The 16105-nt window shown below is 41.9% G+C and overlaps 1 protein-coding gene across 1 annotated transcript in view; it reads right to left on the reverse strand.

The window, feature by feature from the left end:
* Positions 1-389: 389 nt before the first annotated feature.
* atxn7l2a (ataxin 7-like 2a) overlaps positions 390-16105 on the reverse strand; it is a 30791-nt gene continuing 15075 nt past the window's right edge. Inside the window, exons 6-10 of the mRNA XM_074689364.1 lie at positions 11782-11993; positions 9539-9719; positions 6456-6577; positions 3999-4944; positions 390-753 (exon numbers count right to left, since the gene is read on the reverse strand). Coding sequence (XP_074545465.1) covers positions 736-753; positions 3999-4944; positions 6456-6577; positions 9539-9719; positions 11782-11993 — 1479 coding nt within the window. The 3' untranslated portion in view covers positions 390-735. The remainder of the gene's footprint in view (positions 754-3998; positions 4945-6455; positions 6578-9538; positions 9720-11781; positions 11994-16105) is intronic.

Here is a 16105-nt window from a genome sequence, read left to right on the forward strand (position 1 = left end):
TTCTGCATTCATCTCTATGGGACCGAAATTTCGTAAATCGTTGAACATCTCGGAAAGTATTTGTGAAAAGTTTCTGAAGAGTCATAGCCCCCTTGTCCCCACTGAAACACACGTTTTGAAATTTGAACGGTGAAAATCGGTTGAAGTTTGTAGGATCCTTAGCGGTCCAAAAAAGCGGGTGGAAGAATGAAGAAGAAGAATTTTTTTTGTAACAGAAGAACATGTGCTGTGAATGCATTGCTGCATTCACAGCAATAATGAAATAATTGTGTAAAAATTTTCAATAAACTGAAAAATCATGAACTAAAATCAAGAATCTAAAGAGCAGAAATAAAAAATAGAGCCTCAAGAAATCAATCACAGAAACCAAGTGTAAAGGACATTTTTAATCAATTTTTATAAACCGACATATTTAATTTAGCAGCATAACCGGATGGTCTTGAGGTATATCTAAATCCATACTCTGAATTTCAGCCCATCCTCCCACTCCCAGTTCTTCCTCAGACATCCGTCCAGACGACACATTCACACAGCGACACATCCAAACTGCACTAACTCTGCACATACACACAGCCTGACACACTCATACTGGAGCATTTGCTCAGTAGACAAAACACACACACACACACACACACACACACACACATTTGCACAAACACACATTTGAGTCCTGTTGGCTCAGTCTTGGACTGAGCAGAGCTGGCTCCCTCATAGTGGCTTGTAAGGCAGGCACACTTAATGGTGCAGTTTTGGCTGTTGGGAGAAAAGGAAAAAATGGATCAGTACTTCCATATGACCAATGCTTCATGAATTTATTCACAAACATGAAACCCAAGCAATGAAAAGATTTAAAGTATTTTAGACTTTCTCATCAACCGAGAAGTAACCTGGGGATGAGGAGCCAAAAGTTTTTATTAGTATGATCATCATCATCACTGTAACAGTGCTAATATTAATAGCAGTTCTAGTCTATTTGCTGTAAATGATACTTTCATCCCTGCCCCATCATTATCGTGATCGCTGCAAATGCTGAAATGTGACCTGTTGACTTTAACTACCCTGAATATTCAGATCAGTCTGTTATCATTACACTTCCTACGAGCACAACCCACACTTCCTCCTTTATTAACTGTAGCTTGCCTGAGCTGTTTTGTTGCTGATGTCCTCATTGTCTGTCTCCATCTCTCTTTCTCTCCAACACGATCCCAGCAGATGTCTGTGTAACATGAGCCTCAGTTCGACTCAGCGTTTCTGTCTGTTAAAGGAAGTTTGTCCTTGTAATTGTAACTCGCTAAATGCTGCAAAGGTCTTCACTCATGATGAGACTGGATCTTATCCTTTCTTGATGTTGGATATTTACTCGTAGCATAAAAGGGTATAGACAGTCCTTTTTCATACAGCATCTTGAGACATTAGTTTTAAATGTGTGCTATATAAATAAAACCAGAATGATTGACTGACTGACTGATTTAAAGCAGACTTTGTTACAGACAAGTCAGCCCACAGACCAAATGCTGAAACACGACGAGTACAGACTTTGATTTGACATTATGTTCGATGAATATGAGAGGACTGTTCAGTTTCAACAAACGTGGATTACTCTCCCATAATCAGTTTCACGTCTCTGTTTTTGTTTCTCATCCACCACCCTGATAAGAGGGGGAATCACAGAGTCACAACGCAGTTCGAAACACAGGGAAAACAATAATGATGAATAAGACTGACCTTCAAAGAGCAGGTGCAGAATCAATGTTATTTGAGTCACTATAAGGAGTCATGACAGAGCGACTCTGAACATCATTTGCAAATTTCACGACTCCATGTTGGTGTTTTGGTGGAACAGTCAGAGTGGGAGGCTCCCTACAAACTTAGTGACTGTATTGTGGGTCACTCAAGGTAAAGAGAGTAGGCCAAAATTTGAAGCAGCACTGGCAAATTGATGCAGGGTTAAATAAAAAGAGTGATAGAGAGCAAAGGATAGGAAGATGAAGCAGTAAACAGTACGCTGAGGTTATGTTCACACTGCAGAGAAAAGTGACCTGAATCTGATTTTGTCACTCAATGTGACCTATATCTGCTTTGTTCCTGACAGTCTGAACAGCTCAAATCACATTGAATCTGACATTTTGGAATCAGATTCAGGACTCATGGGCTACGTTCAGACTGCAGCCTTCAATGCTCAATTCCGATTTATTTCTCAAATCCGATTTTTGTGTTTAGCTGTTCAGATAGCACCTGTAAAAGTGACCTGACTGCAGACTGTGATGTGAACAGCTCACGCTTCAGAAGTGACACACATGCTCAGTTTAACATTAATGACATCACACACAGCACGGTGTGATGAGGAGCAACAAACAGAGCGAAACTGTGCTTCACAATGCAGGAAAGTTTGTTTCCATAACGCAAAGCCTGATGTTACAGCAGCTCACCTTGAGTAATCTCTTATTAAAGTAATTACGGCTATATTATATTTCTTATAACCCTTAAGGCGGACGCTCTCTCCCGCACCGGGGTCTCTCCCGCATCTCACAGCCGTAGTGTGCTGAACAGGTGAACAAAAAGGCAAAAACTTAGTTTTGTCATCTGTTCTGATGTTTCGTAGTTTGTCTGGGGGCAGATCAGACAGGAGCAGACGGATCTCTGACTGATGCTGTCTGGTAGGAAAGTACAGCAGCGCGCAAATACACACGGATGTAATGGACAGCAGTGGATCATCGGTGTCTCTGCGTCCTGTAAACTGTTATTTTAGCCTGATTAATCCATTCAAAAAGTTGGCGCAGTGTTAATAAACTAAGTTTGTTAGATATCATAATACAAACGTACAATTCATTCACCTTTATCCTTTATTGTGTGTAATGGAGACGCCAGTCGATCACCCCAGCGCTCCCTCACTTTTTCTCATCACTCATCCTTCTATGCATTGTTTAATGAAGCTTGTAGCTGGATAAATAACTAAAACTCTTCATAAAAAAAGCATACACTTTTTAATAATCACTTCTATATTAACCTCTAAATATGTTCTGTCCATGAAGTGACTTTGAAAACATTTGCCCTGAGGTAAACTGCGGCTGTAGAATGACGTCAAAGTCGCATTAAATGCGACCTGGCTGTTCAGACCGCGGTCGCATTCAGAAAAATCGGATATGTATCTGATTTAGTACCACATTTGAAAGCGGCCAGAGGAAAAGTGAAAGTGAAACTTAAGTGCATGTTCTTGTTTCTCCTTGCGGAGAGCTGGGGGAGAAACAGTCGGGGACTAATGTTCATCCGAGCATGTGGGTCACTTTAGTGAGCTTTTCACATCGCAGTCTGGAGACAGGCCACATTTAAAAATGTAATGTGAATGTTAATGTAAATAGGAATAGAGCATTAAGTCCTGCATTGTGAATGCAGCCTAAGATGTCATTTTCTGGTTTATAAATCTCTGCACAAATGTGCAGGAAGGAGCTAAATCGAGATTAAAGTTAGCTCTGTGGGTCTCTGCCCTCAGAGGAGCTCCCTAATCTGATGTCACAATCTACAGGTTTCCAAATACTAACAATTTGTTTCATTCCTTTAGTAACTCATAAAGATGCACAAAGATGTTTAACAGTCACAACCTGCAGACCATTCACTGTGAGCTAAAAACTGGGGTACAGAAGCAGACGCTAATAAAATGTCTGTTTTTTGAAAAATGTGAAAATACAGATAGACACCCCCACATGTTACTAATTCCAGGAAATCTTCTGAATTTTGCCTTTCATTACAATAAAAGTTAGCTAAATGTTGGTTTGTCCAGCAGAGTGTGTGGGTTAAAACTAAATACCTCTTAATTATCTGCTTTTGAGAGCTCAAGAGCTAATTTTTTGCTTCGGCAGTGTTAAAACAGACGTCATTTGATTTTTGCTTTTGCCACTTCCAAGTAAAAAAAAAAAAATCTGTATTGTAAAAATTTTAAAACCTTAAACTACCAAATACTTTATCAACCACTCTCAGGTCTGTCTCTCTTGCTGACTCACCTTCTGTGTGCCCAGTTTCTTCTCCACGCCCCCAGCCAGCCCCCCTCCTTTACTGTCCTTCCAGGTGTAAAAGTTGGAGCGCGGCGTGGAGGAGGCAGAGCTGGAGGAGGAGGAGGAGGGCAGGCGGTGCGCTGAGGGTTTGGAGGAGGGCGAGTGCTCCTCCATGCTGCCCCCTTTACGTTTCTTCACTAGCCCCTGCTCGAAGCTCCTCCCACTGCTCTGCCCGTGCAGTCCTGAGTCCCCCACGCCGCCCCGGCTGTGGGAGTTGTTGGTGGCAGAGGAGGAGTCTTGGGGTGAAGAATGGCCCAGAGGGGTGTGTGTTCGTTTGTAAGTCCAGACCGCTTTTGCGGCTGGTGAGTGTGATTCTGAGGGGGGGGGATGAGGGCGGGGTTTGCTGCTGGGGGAGAGAGTGCCATTGGTCTGTCCGTGTGGTAGAGGAGAGGAAATAGGGGGTTTTGAAGAGGAAGATGAGGAAGAGGATGAGGATGCGGCAGAAGGAGGTCGGCCCCGATCTTGAAGGAGTATGCAGTTCCTGTCGGGGCCTGAGTGTTCACCTTCCTGGGACGGGGCTTTGCGCTTTCGGAGGGCAGCAGCAGTGGCGGCCTCCTCTCGGAGCTTCAGCATCTGCTTACTGGGACGTCCCACGGGGTTCTTGAGTCTCCCCGAGCCCCCCTGACGCCCAACCACGGGTTTATTAGGAGACACCATGTGACCACCAGTGATGCTGCAGCCTCCGCTCCCCGAGTTCTCTGATGGCATGGCCGTGGAGGGTCTCCCTGGACCACGACTGGAGGAAGAGGATGAAGAGGAGGGTACAGTTTTGAGGGAGGAGCTGATGTGGCTTCCTGTACGGATCTTTGAATGTAATGAAGAGGAGGGAGACGAGGAGGTGATGGTCCTGGCCGAGGAAGGTGAAGATTGAAGGTCTGTGGCTTGAGGTATTTTCCTGCATTAAGACAAAACAATCCAGAAATCATTAGACAGACAGACCGGGCACTGCTGGATTCAAAAAGGGGGTTTGTTTTCTATCTCTAAAGCCACATTTCCACCAAGCGGTTCAGTTATGGTTGTCTCAGTAGAATACGCATTTTGTGGTGTTTCAGCTGACTTATCCCGGGACAGATCCCCAAATAATCGAGACGAGCCATTCCACTTTTTGGGACTCTCTTCTGACTAAACCAATCCAGAAGGTGGAGCTTTAACTCTGCAGTCCATTGATTGGTTGAAAGAATTACCACTTACTGTGCCATAGCGGCTGTATTTCTCTTTTGCAGCACAGTCTTCTGTGAAACAAAGCTTGATTGTGCTTTGTAACAAAGAGCCACATGGAAATCACACAGGAGGTGAATTGCGGGATGTACACTGCGTCGCGATGCTATGGCGTCATGCTGTTATGTAAGTGACTCAACTATCGGCACCTGGCTTACATGCCACCTACCACAAGGGGGCATGTTTGGTTGTGGAAACACAAACAGGATCAGGATCAACCAATCCAACCTGTACTGATTTAAACCAGACTGTTTGGTGGAAATGGGGCTTAAGGTAATCCTGTTATAGCTGCCCTTTTTTCTCTCACTGGTGTTGTAGAAAATTCTCATATCGGCCTCCATCTAGAAATGCCTCTTTTCAGCTGTTGTCTCTTTAAGGCTCCTTGCTCCAAAAACCCCCTTCCCTCTGATTGGCCAGTCCTCTGGAGGCTTGTTGAGGGCAGAGCTATCGGCAGACCTTGGTGTTTAAGGCCCACCCCTCCAAGTGTCATGAACCAGTGATGAGACCTCATAATTTCAGCAAGTCTCATTAGGACCTCGAGCTATTTCTATAGTGGAGCATTTTGATCAGTTTACTGACAGATCAGTAAATCAGGATCTTCAACATTTGTAGAGGTTTAAGAGTCAGCAAATATTTGGTATGAACATCCAGCATTGACACTTTATATCGTAAATATCTGAAATCATAAACCACAATTGAAACAGTTTGACCGAAAAGAACACAACTAACCCCAACCTTCAATAACAAAACTCTTTGACATCTCAGACAAAAACAGAACTGTGGGCGAAGGAAAGCTCTGATCATCAACCAGCCACACTGACGCACAGGTTTCTTTGTTCCCATGCTGCTGCAGGGCTCAAATGGCCTGAATTTCTTCATATGATCATGTAAAAAGCTCTTGGTCTACATCAGCTGATATTTTGTGGAATCAGTCTCCATCGCACTGCCAACTTCTCTGACTCCTCACCGCTGCTATTCTGGGCAGCAGGACACACCATCTGCTTCTTTTTTCAGTGACTAAGCAGTGAGATACACTCGTGTTCATCTGCTACCGTTACCAATGCTCAGCATCTGATCAAACCAGCCTCAGAACATTTACAGGGTGGGAGAATCTGAACAGGAAACCAAATGTGTGGAAGTGTAAATGTTAGCGTGGTAGAGAGATAAAAGCAGAGTTCAGTAACATACTTCCAAAGATGGGCGCTGATGTGCTGCTCCAGCATGCTGCTGAGAGCCGACCTCAGGTGATGAAGTCTCCTGTCAAATGTGTAGATGCCGTGACCCAACGAATGGCTGCCGAATGAACACACCTAGAGACGGAAGAGGAGGTGTTAAAGCTTGTTACAGCTCCTGTTATCTGAACCATGGGAGGCTCGGAGGCAGCTCTGACATCCTGCATTACTCTGAGGTCCAGCAGCTAAAGTCACATCACATTTCACCACTGTCTTTGTTTTATTTTACAGAGAAACGCTTTTAATTCATGCTTTTAATTCAAGAATCAAACAACACCAGGACTGCTTCTTTTTCCTTTTATGTTACATAAGAACTGCTATTTTAAAAACAGTCTATAGAATACAGGAATATATTGAGCACTGGACTGCTGTGGAGAAGAAAACAGAAAAATACATGGCTAGTGTGAAATATCTTCTATCCACACCTTTACTGTTATATGGGATAGACCAGCTTGTCCAACTGTTCCATTCTTCACTGATTTCTAATATCGTGTGATTTTAAAATATTTTCCAGTTTGATTTTGTTCTTCCCGGTCCTTCCAGTCGTCTACGTTCAGCTCTATCAGCTGGAGAAGGTTTATAAGTCATTGTATCAGGAGTGGTATGAATGGGCACATATGCCGTGCTGGAGACAAGGTGGTTGGACTGTTGCTATCCATTCTCATATCTTCTGGGAGTGTCCGTCAATGAGTGCTTCCTGGATAGGTGTCCAGGCTTCCTGGAGCAAGCACCTCTGAGTTTTCATGTTCTGTACCTGGGTCTTGCCTCTTTGTTGGAGCACAGATGTGAGATTAAGCTGCTGCAATTAATCTTGGTGGCAAGCAAAAAAAATTACAAGGAGATGGTTGAGCCTGATTCGGTCTTCCCGGGATGATTGGGGTGGAATAACTTGAGATATTTAGGATGGAAAAATTGACCTATCAATTAAAACTCCCAAAAGGCCAGTTTAAAAAAATGGAACAACTGGATCATATGTGTCTGTCATTTCTTTCCCCCAAGAGAGCAGATTTTATTTGATCTCACTGGTTATACTGTTTTGGAGTATAATTATTTTATTTTGGATGAGTTATTGACAACTGTTTTCTTTGACCGCAGCGGCAGGCAATCACTCTGGTTCCTGTTCATAAGTCCATGTACGCTGTTCTATCTTGATGTAAGCTGTAACAGAGTCCTTGTTAAATCAACATCTGAACCTGATCCAGCAGAGTTTAGCCCAAGCAAATTGTCAATACTGTCCTTGAGTGTATCCACTATTATTGTTTCTTTTTTACATCTCAAGCCACCTGAGAAAAGTGGACATTATAATGGACAAAGTAAATCAGATCTATGATTTATGACCTTACCTTGTTCGGTATCATCTGAGGTCTTTTACACACGTAGTTGGATATTTTCAAAAACAAATATCTCCCCCTCATTTGTTTTTAAGAATACTTGGGTCCACATAAACCTGAAACACTCGCCGATAAGTGCGGCTCAAAGCATGACAAATCCATATTTGGCAGTGTTTATCAGACGTGAAACCCGTGCCAATCCATCAGAATGAACCTCTGTCTTTCATTGGTGACGTTTGAGAACCAAAAACTCAGTTTCCCGGTGTATACATGAAGCGGTGAAACCCGATTTTTCCAAAATCTTCACTTTGGCCAGAGTTTTTAGAAAACATCATTTTTAGTGACATAAATCTGTGTTTTTGTGTGGATGACCGGCCTAAACATATAAAAATATATGGGTTTTCCTAGATACCCAGCTACATATGGACACGGCCTGAGAATAACTGACGTTGCATTTTTTCTGGATTTAAAACAAAACTGGAAGGACTTCTGTTTTCACTTTTACCTATGTTGCTATACTTTTTTTTTTATACCTGTCCATCCCAAATAAAGACACAACTGAAAAATAATAATTTTGTTTTTTATAATATAGGTCCCAAGTTTACGAAAAAAGGATACGTAGTTTGAATTTTCCCAGAGGGCAGAGGAGAGGAAGAGCAGCTAATGCAAATAAAGCAGAGAAACAGACAACTGAGTCATTATTTCCCTATGATTGTACCACAGCAGTGATGATCTAAAAAACTAATAAGCTCGCCCACACTACTGCACAAATGTGCAGGAAGGTGTCAGGTTTGTTTGTCTGCAGCCAAACTGCTTCACCCAGCTGCTGTGTGTTTCTCTGCTCTGCCCTCAGTCACATCTATAACTCTGATACAGACAGGCAGTACACATCGTCCTCAGTCTGTTAGCGTTTCTGAAGGATGTAGGCTAGTGTCTGCAGCAGACACATAGAGACAAGAGGAGAGATGCAGCCACCTCACCTGCTTGATTTAGGGCAGTTAGTCTAATGTCGTGGACTTGAACCACAACATAATGACTTCAGAGCTGTTGAAACCCAGCACTGATACTGTGAAAACCCAGCAGGGCTGTGATAAATCTGTGAGGGAGCTGTCAGTAGCTGAAGCACTCAGGTATGGAGAGTAAACCCTCAGTTTTTACAGCAGAAAGGTGCATGGATCACAAAGCAGCTCTGCAGCACACAGGATCTGTTGTCTGTAACGAGTCCTCACGAGGAAGAGGTACCTGTGAAACGGATCTATAACTTTCATTATCCTGAGGCTTTCTGTCTAGTGACACAAAACAACCTTCAAATATGACAAAAAGCAAAAGGGTGGCTCAACAGTTGTTTGAAGCAGTGTTTTTTTTATCAGGTGTGTTCACCCATAGTTTAAAAACCTGGTGTTTTTCAGGGTAATTATGACTTTCCTGTGGCACATATTCAGGAGTGGTGTTAAGTTTTTTTGCACATCAGATGGACAAACAGAAAAGTTAAATGAGACACTGGTTCCTCTTTCTACTCTGACTGTCTGAATGACACGCTCTGGTATTTGGAGAAACACAGACAGCATAACAATTTAAAAAGTTCACTGTGGGTGACGCTGATTTTTAGACTCTGCTCCCTGTAGACCAGAAAGAGCTCGGTGTGTCTTTGAAACAGTAAAATAGAAAATCTTTCTTTCATCGGTAAACCAATGCGTAAACTGCTCACCGCGAGCGGTCTGGGATGCGTCGCAGACGAGGAGAACTCCACATGCTCCTCGGCTCCTTCAGCGTCACTTTCATCGCTGGAGATTCGTCCGTGGACGAGAGGCGAGGGGGCTCGGAGGCTTCCTTCATCCTGACGTGGCTTCTCTTCCTCTGGGGTGCTCTCTGATGCAGCCGTAGACCGACTGTAACATGAAATAAAAATCAGCTGTTATTGAACTTCAGTACATAGCAATATCACATGTGCCTTCAAGATTTCTAACTGTTGCACCTGTCACCTCATAATTACTGGTTTTCATATGTGCAGAATTCTGACAACACTGCAAACATACATGTATATACATATATGTGTATATCTTTTTTTGTTCTACTCTGTACAAAGTTGATTATTCAATATTGTTATTATTATTTTCCCTACTACTTAGGCTCTATTTTTCCATTTTTTTAGTATCTAGTGTTTTTTAAGGGGCGTTTACACAACAACAATTTTAGGGTGAAACGCATAAGTTTTGTTGCGTTTCAGCCTCGCATTGAAACAGAAACGGTGTTTCAGCCGACCTAAAACTCAACTTTTTGAAGACTGCCTCCAGAGCGGGGTTTTTCTTAAACACTGGCATCACCGTTGCCGTGTAAACAGTAAGCTGGCGTTTTCAGTGGAAACGCTGACATCACACTCCACAAGAGCGCATACAACAGGACAACAATACCGTTGTTACGATCGTCGCGAACTACCATGTTGTGCTTGTGCTGCTCAATCTGCTGTATCTGCTGACTGTCTTTATACAAAATGTGCATCTGTTGCTCCACTTTAGCACTTAGTATTCCCCAATACACAAAATGATCAGCTCAACTCTACTTCAGTGGAGATCTACTAAAAGCGGCTTCTGGACAAGACAGTTATAGCGCCACCTACAGGCCTGGCATGCTTACTACAGTGTATTCAGTCCCTCGGCGTTTACGTGTAAACGCGGATTGTCTTCACTGCATTTTTTCTGCATTTCAGCGTTTTCAGGTGAAACGTTGTGTAAACGGAGCCTTAGTGTTTTCTATTACAATAATTGTACTGAGAGAGTGCAGTTTAAACCAAAGTCAAATTACTTGTATTCTTGGAAATACTTGGCGAATGAAGGCGATTCAGATTCTGATTCTGAACATTAAACTTGTCAGATCAAGCAATAAAGCATGCATTCACATGATTTGGTCAAACAGATGAAACTCTAGGAAGCCTTTAATTCTCTGCAGGTCATTGTGCATTCAGGAATCTGCAAAGTCAGTTTAAATTTCCTGAAAAAAAAACCTATGTGTAGGGACACCCCCTTCACAAAGCTTCAAGAATCAAAACATTTTTTCTTTGAAAATTTTGGCTTCACTTTTTCTGGTGTTCAGGACTGCTGCAGTTATTCACCAAATGATGTCCTTAGAAATCACTTCTCTTCCTGGTATCGCTCATTAGACTCTGACCAGGGCGGGGGCAGTGAGAGATTTGCCATGGGGGCAGTCGCCTCACAATCTAATATGCAAGAAAAAGTCTGACAGCTGCTGTTTTTGTGTCTTGCTGTCCTCTCATTGTGATATCAAATGTAACTGTTTCTCCATTTTCGAACCAAATATTCCTCTACGAACACTCTAAAACTCTGATTTACTTCTTGCACACCCCAGTTTTGAATAATGTTCCTGCACATCACAGATCCTCCTAACATCGTACGGGCATTGTGTAGCCGGGTTTTTAATCTGAAGATGCTGCTGTTCAGGATCTTCTTCAGAGAAAGAGACAGAGTGTAAGACAGTCTGAGTGAGAGTGTGAGAACCGCAGAGGACTGAAACTGTCAGCGGCTATATTTGGTGATTATGTAATGTGGTGCTTTGTAATTCAGAGGTTTAATAATGAGCAGAGAGCGGTCTGTGAACACAGTTTTATGTTGACAGTCAATAAGAAAAGGTTCAGCTCTAGTTCAGTGATTATTAAGCACACACAAACACACATCTGCTTCTGTAGGTAAGGATTCTCCCGCTCTTATTCATCACCGCTGTGAGCCAAATTATAAGTCTAATTCACTCCGACAGATCAAACTGTGAGTGGGCAGTAAAAGGTAGAGCTGTTTGAGACTTCAACCCTCCTCAGCTTCAAACTCTGCAAAGCGAAATGTTCTGCAGCTTTATTTTTAGATCCTATAGAGATGAAAGGTTGTCATGTTGCAGAAAGAAATGCACACTCTCACATGAATCATCAGGTAGATTTCTACTCACCTGAAAGCAGGAAGGCTGGCAAGAGGTCTCCTGCAGTGTGGAGCCCCTGCCTGCTCCCTGGGGGCCTCGGGACTGGGGGACCGGCCAGTGGAGGAGCCTCCATCCAGGGACTGGGCCCCTTTTTCACGAACCTTGGTTTTTAGTTCTGCCACAAGCTGGTCAAAGTTTTTGCTGCGGCCCAACACCTTCCTGCGCTGGTGGATGGAGTGGATCTGAAGGAGGGGGATGTGAATGATATGTCATTTTCAGATTAAAGATACAGACTTCCTGTCACAATCTAGCATCAGCTCTCCCAGACTTCACAAGGAAATTACTTAAAAAAAGTCAAATTAAAGTCTGGGAAAAAATGTCTTCTGTTTAAGTCATAAATGCAGCCCACTGAGGACATTTTTAAACTTTTGACCAGCGTTGTTCATGTGCCAGAGCAGCTTCAGAAACTAATAGGGGTGGGAGAAAAAAATCAAAAACGATTTATTGGAATTTTTTGTTTAAGAATATCAAAATTGTGATTCTTTATTAATATTTTTTTTTTTTCAAATTAAAATTCTTCATTTCAGTCTTTTTTATAAACTGGATTGGTAAAAGTTACAACTTTTATCCAGCAGGGGGTGAAAAGTTTCTCTCTGACTCACGCGATCTGCATTTTATGGGAAAATATGGCTCCTGATAGTCTGTAGACATTATCACCATTTAACTTTTTTACATTGTTTGGTGTTAAAAAAGAAAACTAAAAAATCCCCCAAATCATTAATATCAAAGAATCGCGATTGAAATCGAATCTGCTTCCAAAAAACTGCAACAGAATCGAATCACGAGAATAGCGTCCCAGCCCTTGAAACTAATCTTAAACATTTGAATAACAAATGCTGCAACATCGAACAACCTTCTTATAAACAGGAGGAACACAGTCAGGAGGCTTCACAGTGCAGTCACTGAACTCGTGCATCATTCACTTTAGTTGATATCAAAGTATAACCTCATGTCATTCGTCGTCTCTTGTAACAGGTGGAGGGAAAACACAGCCCTTCACTCCTCTCTGAGTGTGTTTACCTACACTTCAGGTGTGAACTGCAGCCTGCTTCCTGGTTGTTTTCCCCAGCACTCCTGTCGTTTCCTGTTAATCAGGTCATCCTGTCTCTGCTGGCCTGGATGTGGCCTCTCACACTCACTTCCTCCTTCACGCAGCAGCCGCCATATAAGGACTGAAGCTGCGCTGGGAGCCATTTTCAGCTCTCAGTTTCAGTCTGAGCTTATCAGAACATCTCTGACCTCACAGTCGCGTGTTTTCATCAGATTTACACGATAGACTTCAATGCAGCCATTAAAAACAATACATATTGAGAGCATCACTGAGTATTTAAATGACAAACTGACGGTCCCTGTTTATGAATCTGGACTTCAGGGGTCTAGACAGTCAGCATGAGAAGTGACCTGTTTTCTGTTTGTAGTCCGATGAGTATCAACCAATCGTGTGTCAGCAGGAAGAATCATTTCTCTCAGGACAGTTTATTAATCTCTAAAAATAGATTTTAACACACGAATACAGCTAGATGAAGAATTTTAAGGAGAGCAACATCTTTGCTTGTTGCTTTGCATGAAAACGAATCTGCGTTCAGACTTTCACACCTCCTGGGACGCATCAGAAGCAATCGATTTGACCTCTGTTTAACAAAAATTTTAAAATTAGACTACTGAAGAGGTTTCTTTTAAGAAGTAAGCCAGATTCACAAGGAATGTAGTTTTACTGATCAAGTAACATTGGGTTAGGAGAGATAGTCTCTCCATCCCCTTCCTTTCTTTTGATCAACAGGGCGCTGGGTGTCTCACTATTCGATTCAGGTCATATGAGAAGCTTGTTTCCCCAACAGAGGGGCGCAGAAAGTAGGATAGTACAGATCTGTTAACTTGGTACCTTTTCAAACGTTTGATAGTGGAAACGCCAACATCTGTATACCCTGCTGTACCAAGCCGAACCACTTGGTGGAAACATAGCTTTACTGTCTTCAGCTGCACTGAGAGCTACCTAAACAGAAGCTACTCCAGAGTTGTAATGGACCAAAGAATGGATGCACCATAAAATTTGCTGAGTGTTTCTATCGTCTGATATCAGCCTTGTGAGCTGATAATGGTAAATAATTCACTGATTGCAGTCTCTAATGTGTATCTGTTACATTAGTTTAATGGTCGAAGGTAGTGAGCTTTGCTAGAGTCCATCCATTCAAAGGATGTACTGATCAGAACCTGTTACAGGGTATCGATCTGATACTGACTGCAAACAACAAAGGGTTGGTCCAAATGACAGAGCAAGGTACACCCTGAACAGTTTGTCAGCCAGTGTTTCAGTCTGAGTCAGGTTACTGTTATTAGAAAGTCATCATGTATTTTGAATTGACAATTATTAAAATGCTACTTCTACAAGTTGTGCAAATTATTAACCTGAAGGATAACGGTTTTTATATGACTGAACTGAAACACTTATTGCTATTTTTGAAAAATAAGTGTGCAGACTGGCCAAAGTTTGGAAATAAATCCGAAATCACAATGATTTAAAGTAGAGATCCTGGTACCCATCCTGGTATCGGGTAGGGCTGAACAATTAATCGATTTTAAACCGACATTGCAATGTAATGGAATGCAATTTTCAAATCGCAAAGGCTGCAATTAGAAAAAAAATGTTTCATGTACACAGACCTGGAGGAAGTATAGTAACTTGAACTTGTCCTCCCTTAAAACCAGCAAAAGGCAAAATGCTGTTTTTTTTCTGGCAAAAAAAAACCCCTGTGGGCTACAAAGATCCATCCAGTAGGTCGTAGAGCCAGACCCCTTGTTCACTTTTTTCTGTATGGTTTGTTACTCTTACTGACAACAGGAGGTCAGTAAAATTTCACAGGGTTCCTTTTTCTTTTTCAATTAAGAAATGCAAAAAAAAAGTATTGTTTAAATGCTAACAGTATCTTTTGTTGGTTGGCCATACTATAGAATGACTTAAAACTTGTGATAAGTGAACAATGCAGAAGATAAAAGTTCCCCCCCAAAAAATCGTATGCTAAATCGCAATCACCATATTGGTTCCAAAATCGTTCAGCCGTAGTATCGGGTATCGGTGTGCCGGTGCCCCTCAAAGCTGGATCGGTATCAGTGGGAAGGGGCTGATCCAGGCAACGAGCTCTATGCCTTTTTTTGACAGGGTATAAAATGTTATAACTTTAAGAATTTCTGTACATTATGAAGCCTTCTTTTTCTGGTAACCACTCAAATATTTTGTAGTTTAGATAAATATTAACTTCAGCATTGCCATATGCTCATTTCTTGCTTTTTCCCCAAATCATTACCAGTCTTATGCCACAATTAGAGATGGGTACCTTTCACATTTGAACCGATACGGTACCGATGCCCGGTACCTGGTAATCGGTATCAGTGCTCAACGGTACCAATTTTTGGTACTTTTTGTGTTCATGTGGTAAAAAATGTCAATTTAAAAAAAGTAAGTAGTAATAAAATCTCAAATTTCTTTAACTTCACATATTTATTCTTCAATATATAACCTTGCAATGCTGTGTTCATGGCCAGCATGGAAAATTACCTACTCTTCCAGTCCCTCAAAGTCACAAGGATGCATTTAGGTACCTAAACATGGTGCCTTTTGATTTTCCATGAATCGGTACCCGGTACTTTTGACAGAAATTGGTTGGTACCTATAAAAGTACCTAATTCGGTATCCATCCCTTGCCACAATAAGGCATGCAGGTTATTATTTAACAGTGGTATCAGATCGGTATCGGTCGACACCCAGCGCCCAGGTATCAGTATCAGTATTGGAACTAGAAAACTTGGATCGGTATGGGGTAGGTACTAAATTAGGTACTTTTATAAGTACCGACTGAATTCCATCTCTAGTACCAAGTACCGAATGTAGTAGTACCTTGTACCTTGTACCTAAAATCAAAAGGTACCATGTTTTGGTACCTTAACATATCCTTGTGACTGTGAAGGAGTGGAAGAGTCGGTAGGCTGTTTTCCATACTGGACATGAACACAGCATGGCAAGGTTATATTTTGAAAAATGAATATGTTATACTAAAAAAAATAGATTTTATCGGTGAACAAATTCATATTTATTACCACAATAACTCACAAAAGTACAGAAAATTGGTACCATTGAGTACCGATACCAATTGCCAGTGCCTGATCGTTTTAAATGTGAAAGGTAACCATCACTATGGATCAGTGCATCCTTAGTTTGAAGTGATGTACTAATCTCAGCGTTAGGCTGAAAGATGGAAATATCTTAAAGTTGTGGTTGTATCAGAGTTTTTAACAGAGA

The sequence above is a fragment of the Halichoeres trimaculatus genome, unplaced genomic scaffold (assembly GCF_033239565.1).
Source record: "Halichoeres trimaculatus isolate MK-OKI-2021-1 unplaced genomic scaffold, fHalTri1.1 fHalTri1_scaffold_1, whole genome shotgun sequence".
In the NCBI taxonomy this organism is placed as follows: Eukaryota; Metazoa; Chordata; class Actinopteri; order Labriformes; family Labridae; genus Halichoeres; species Halichoeres trimaculatus.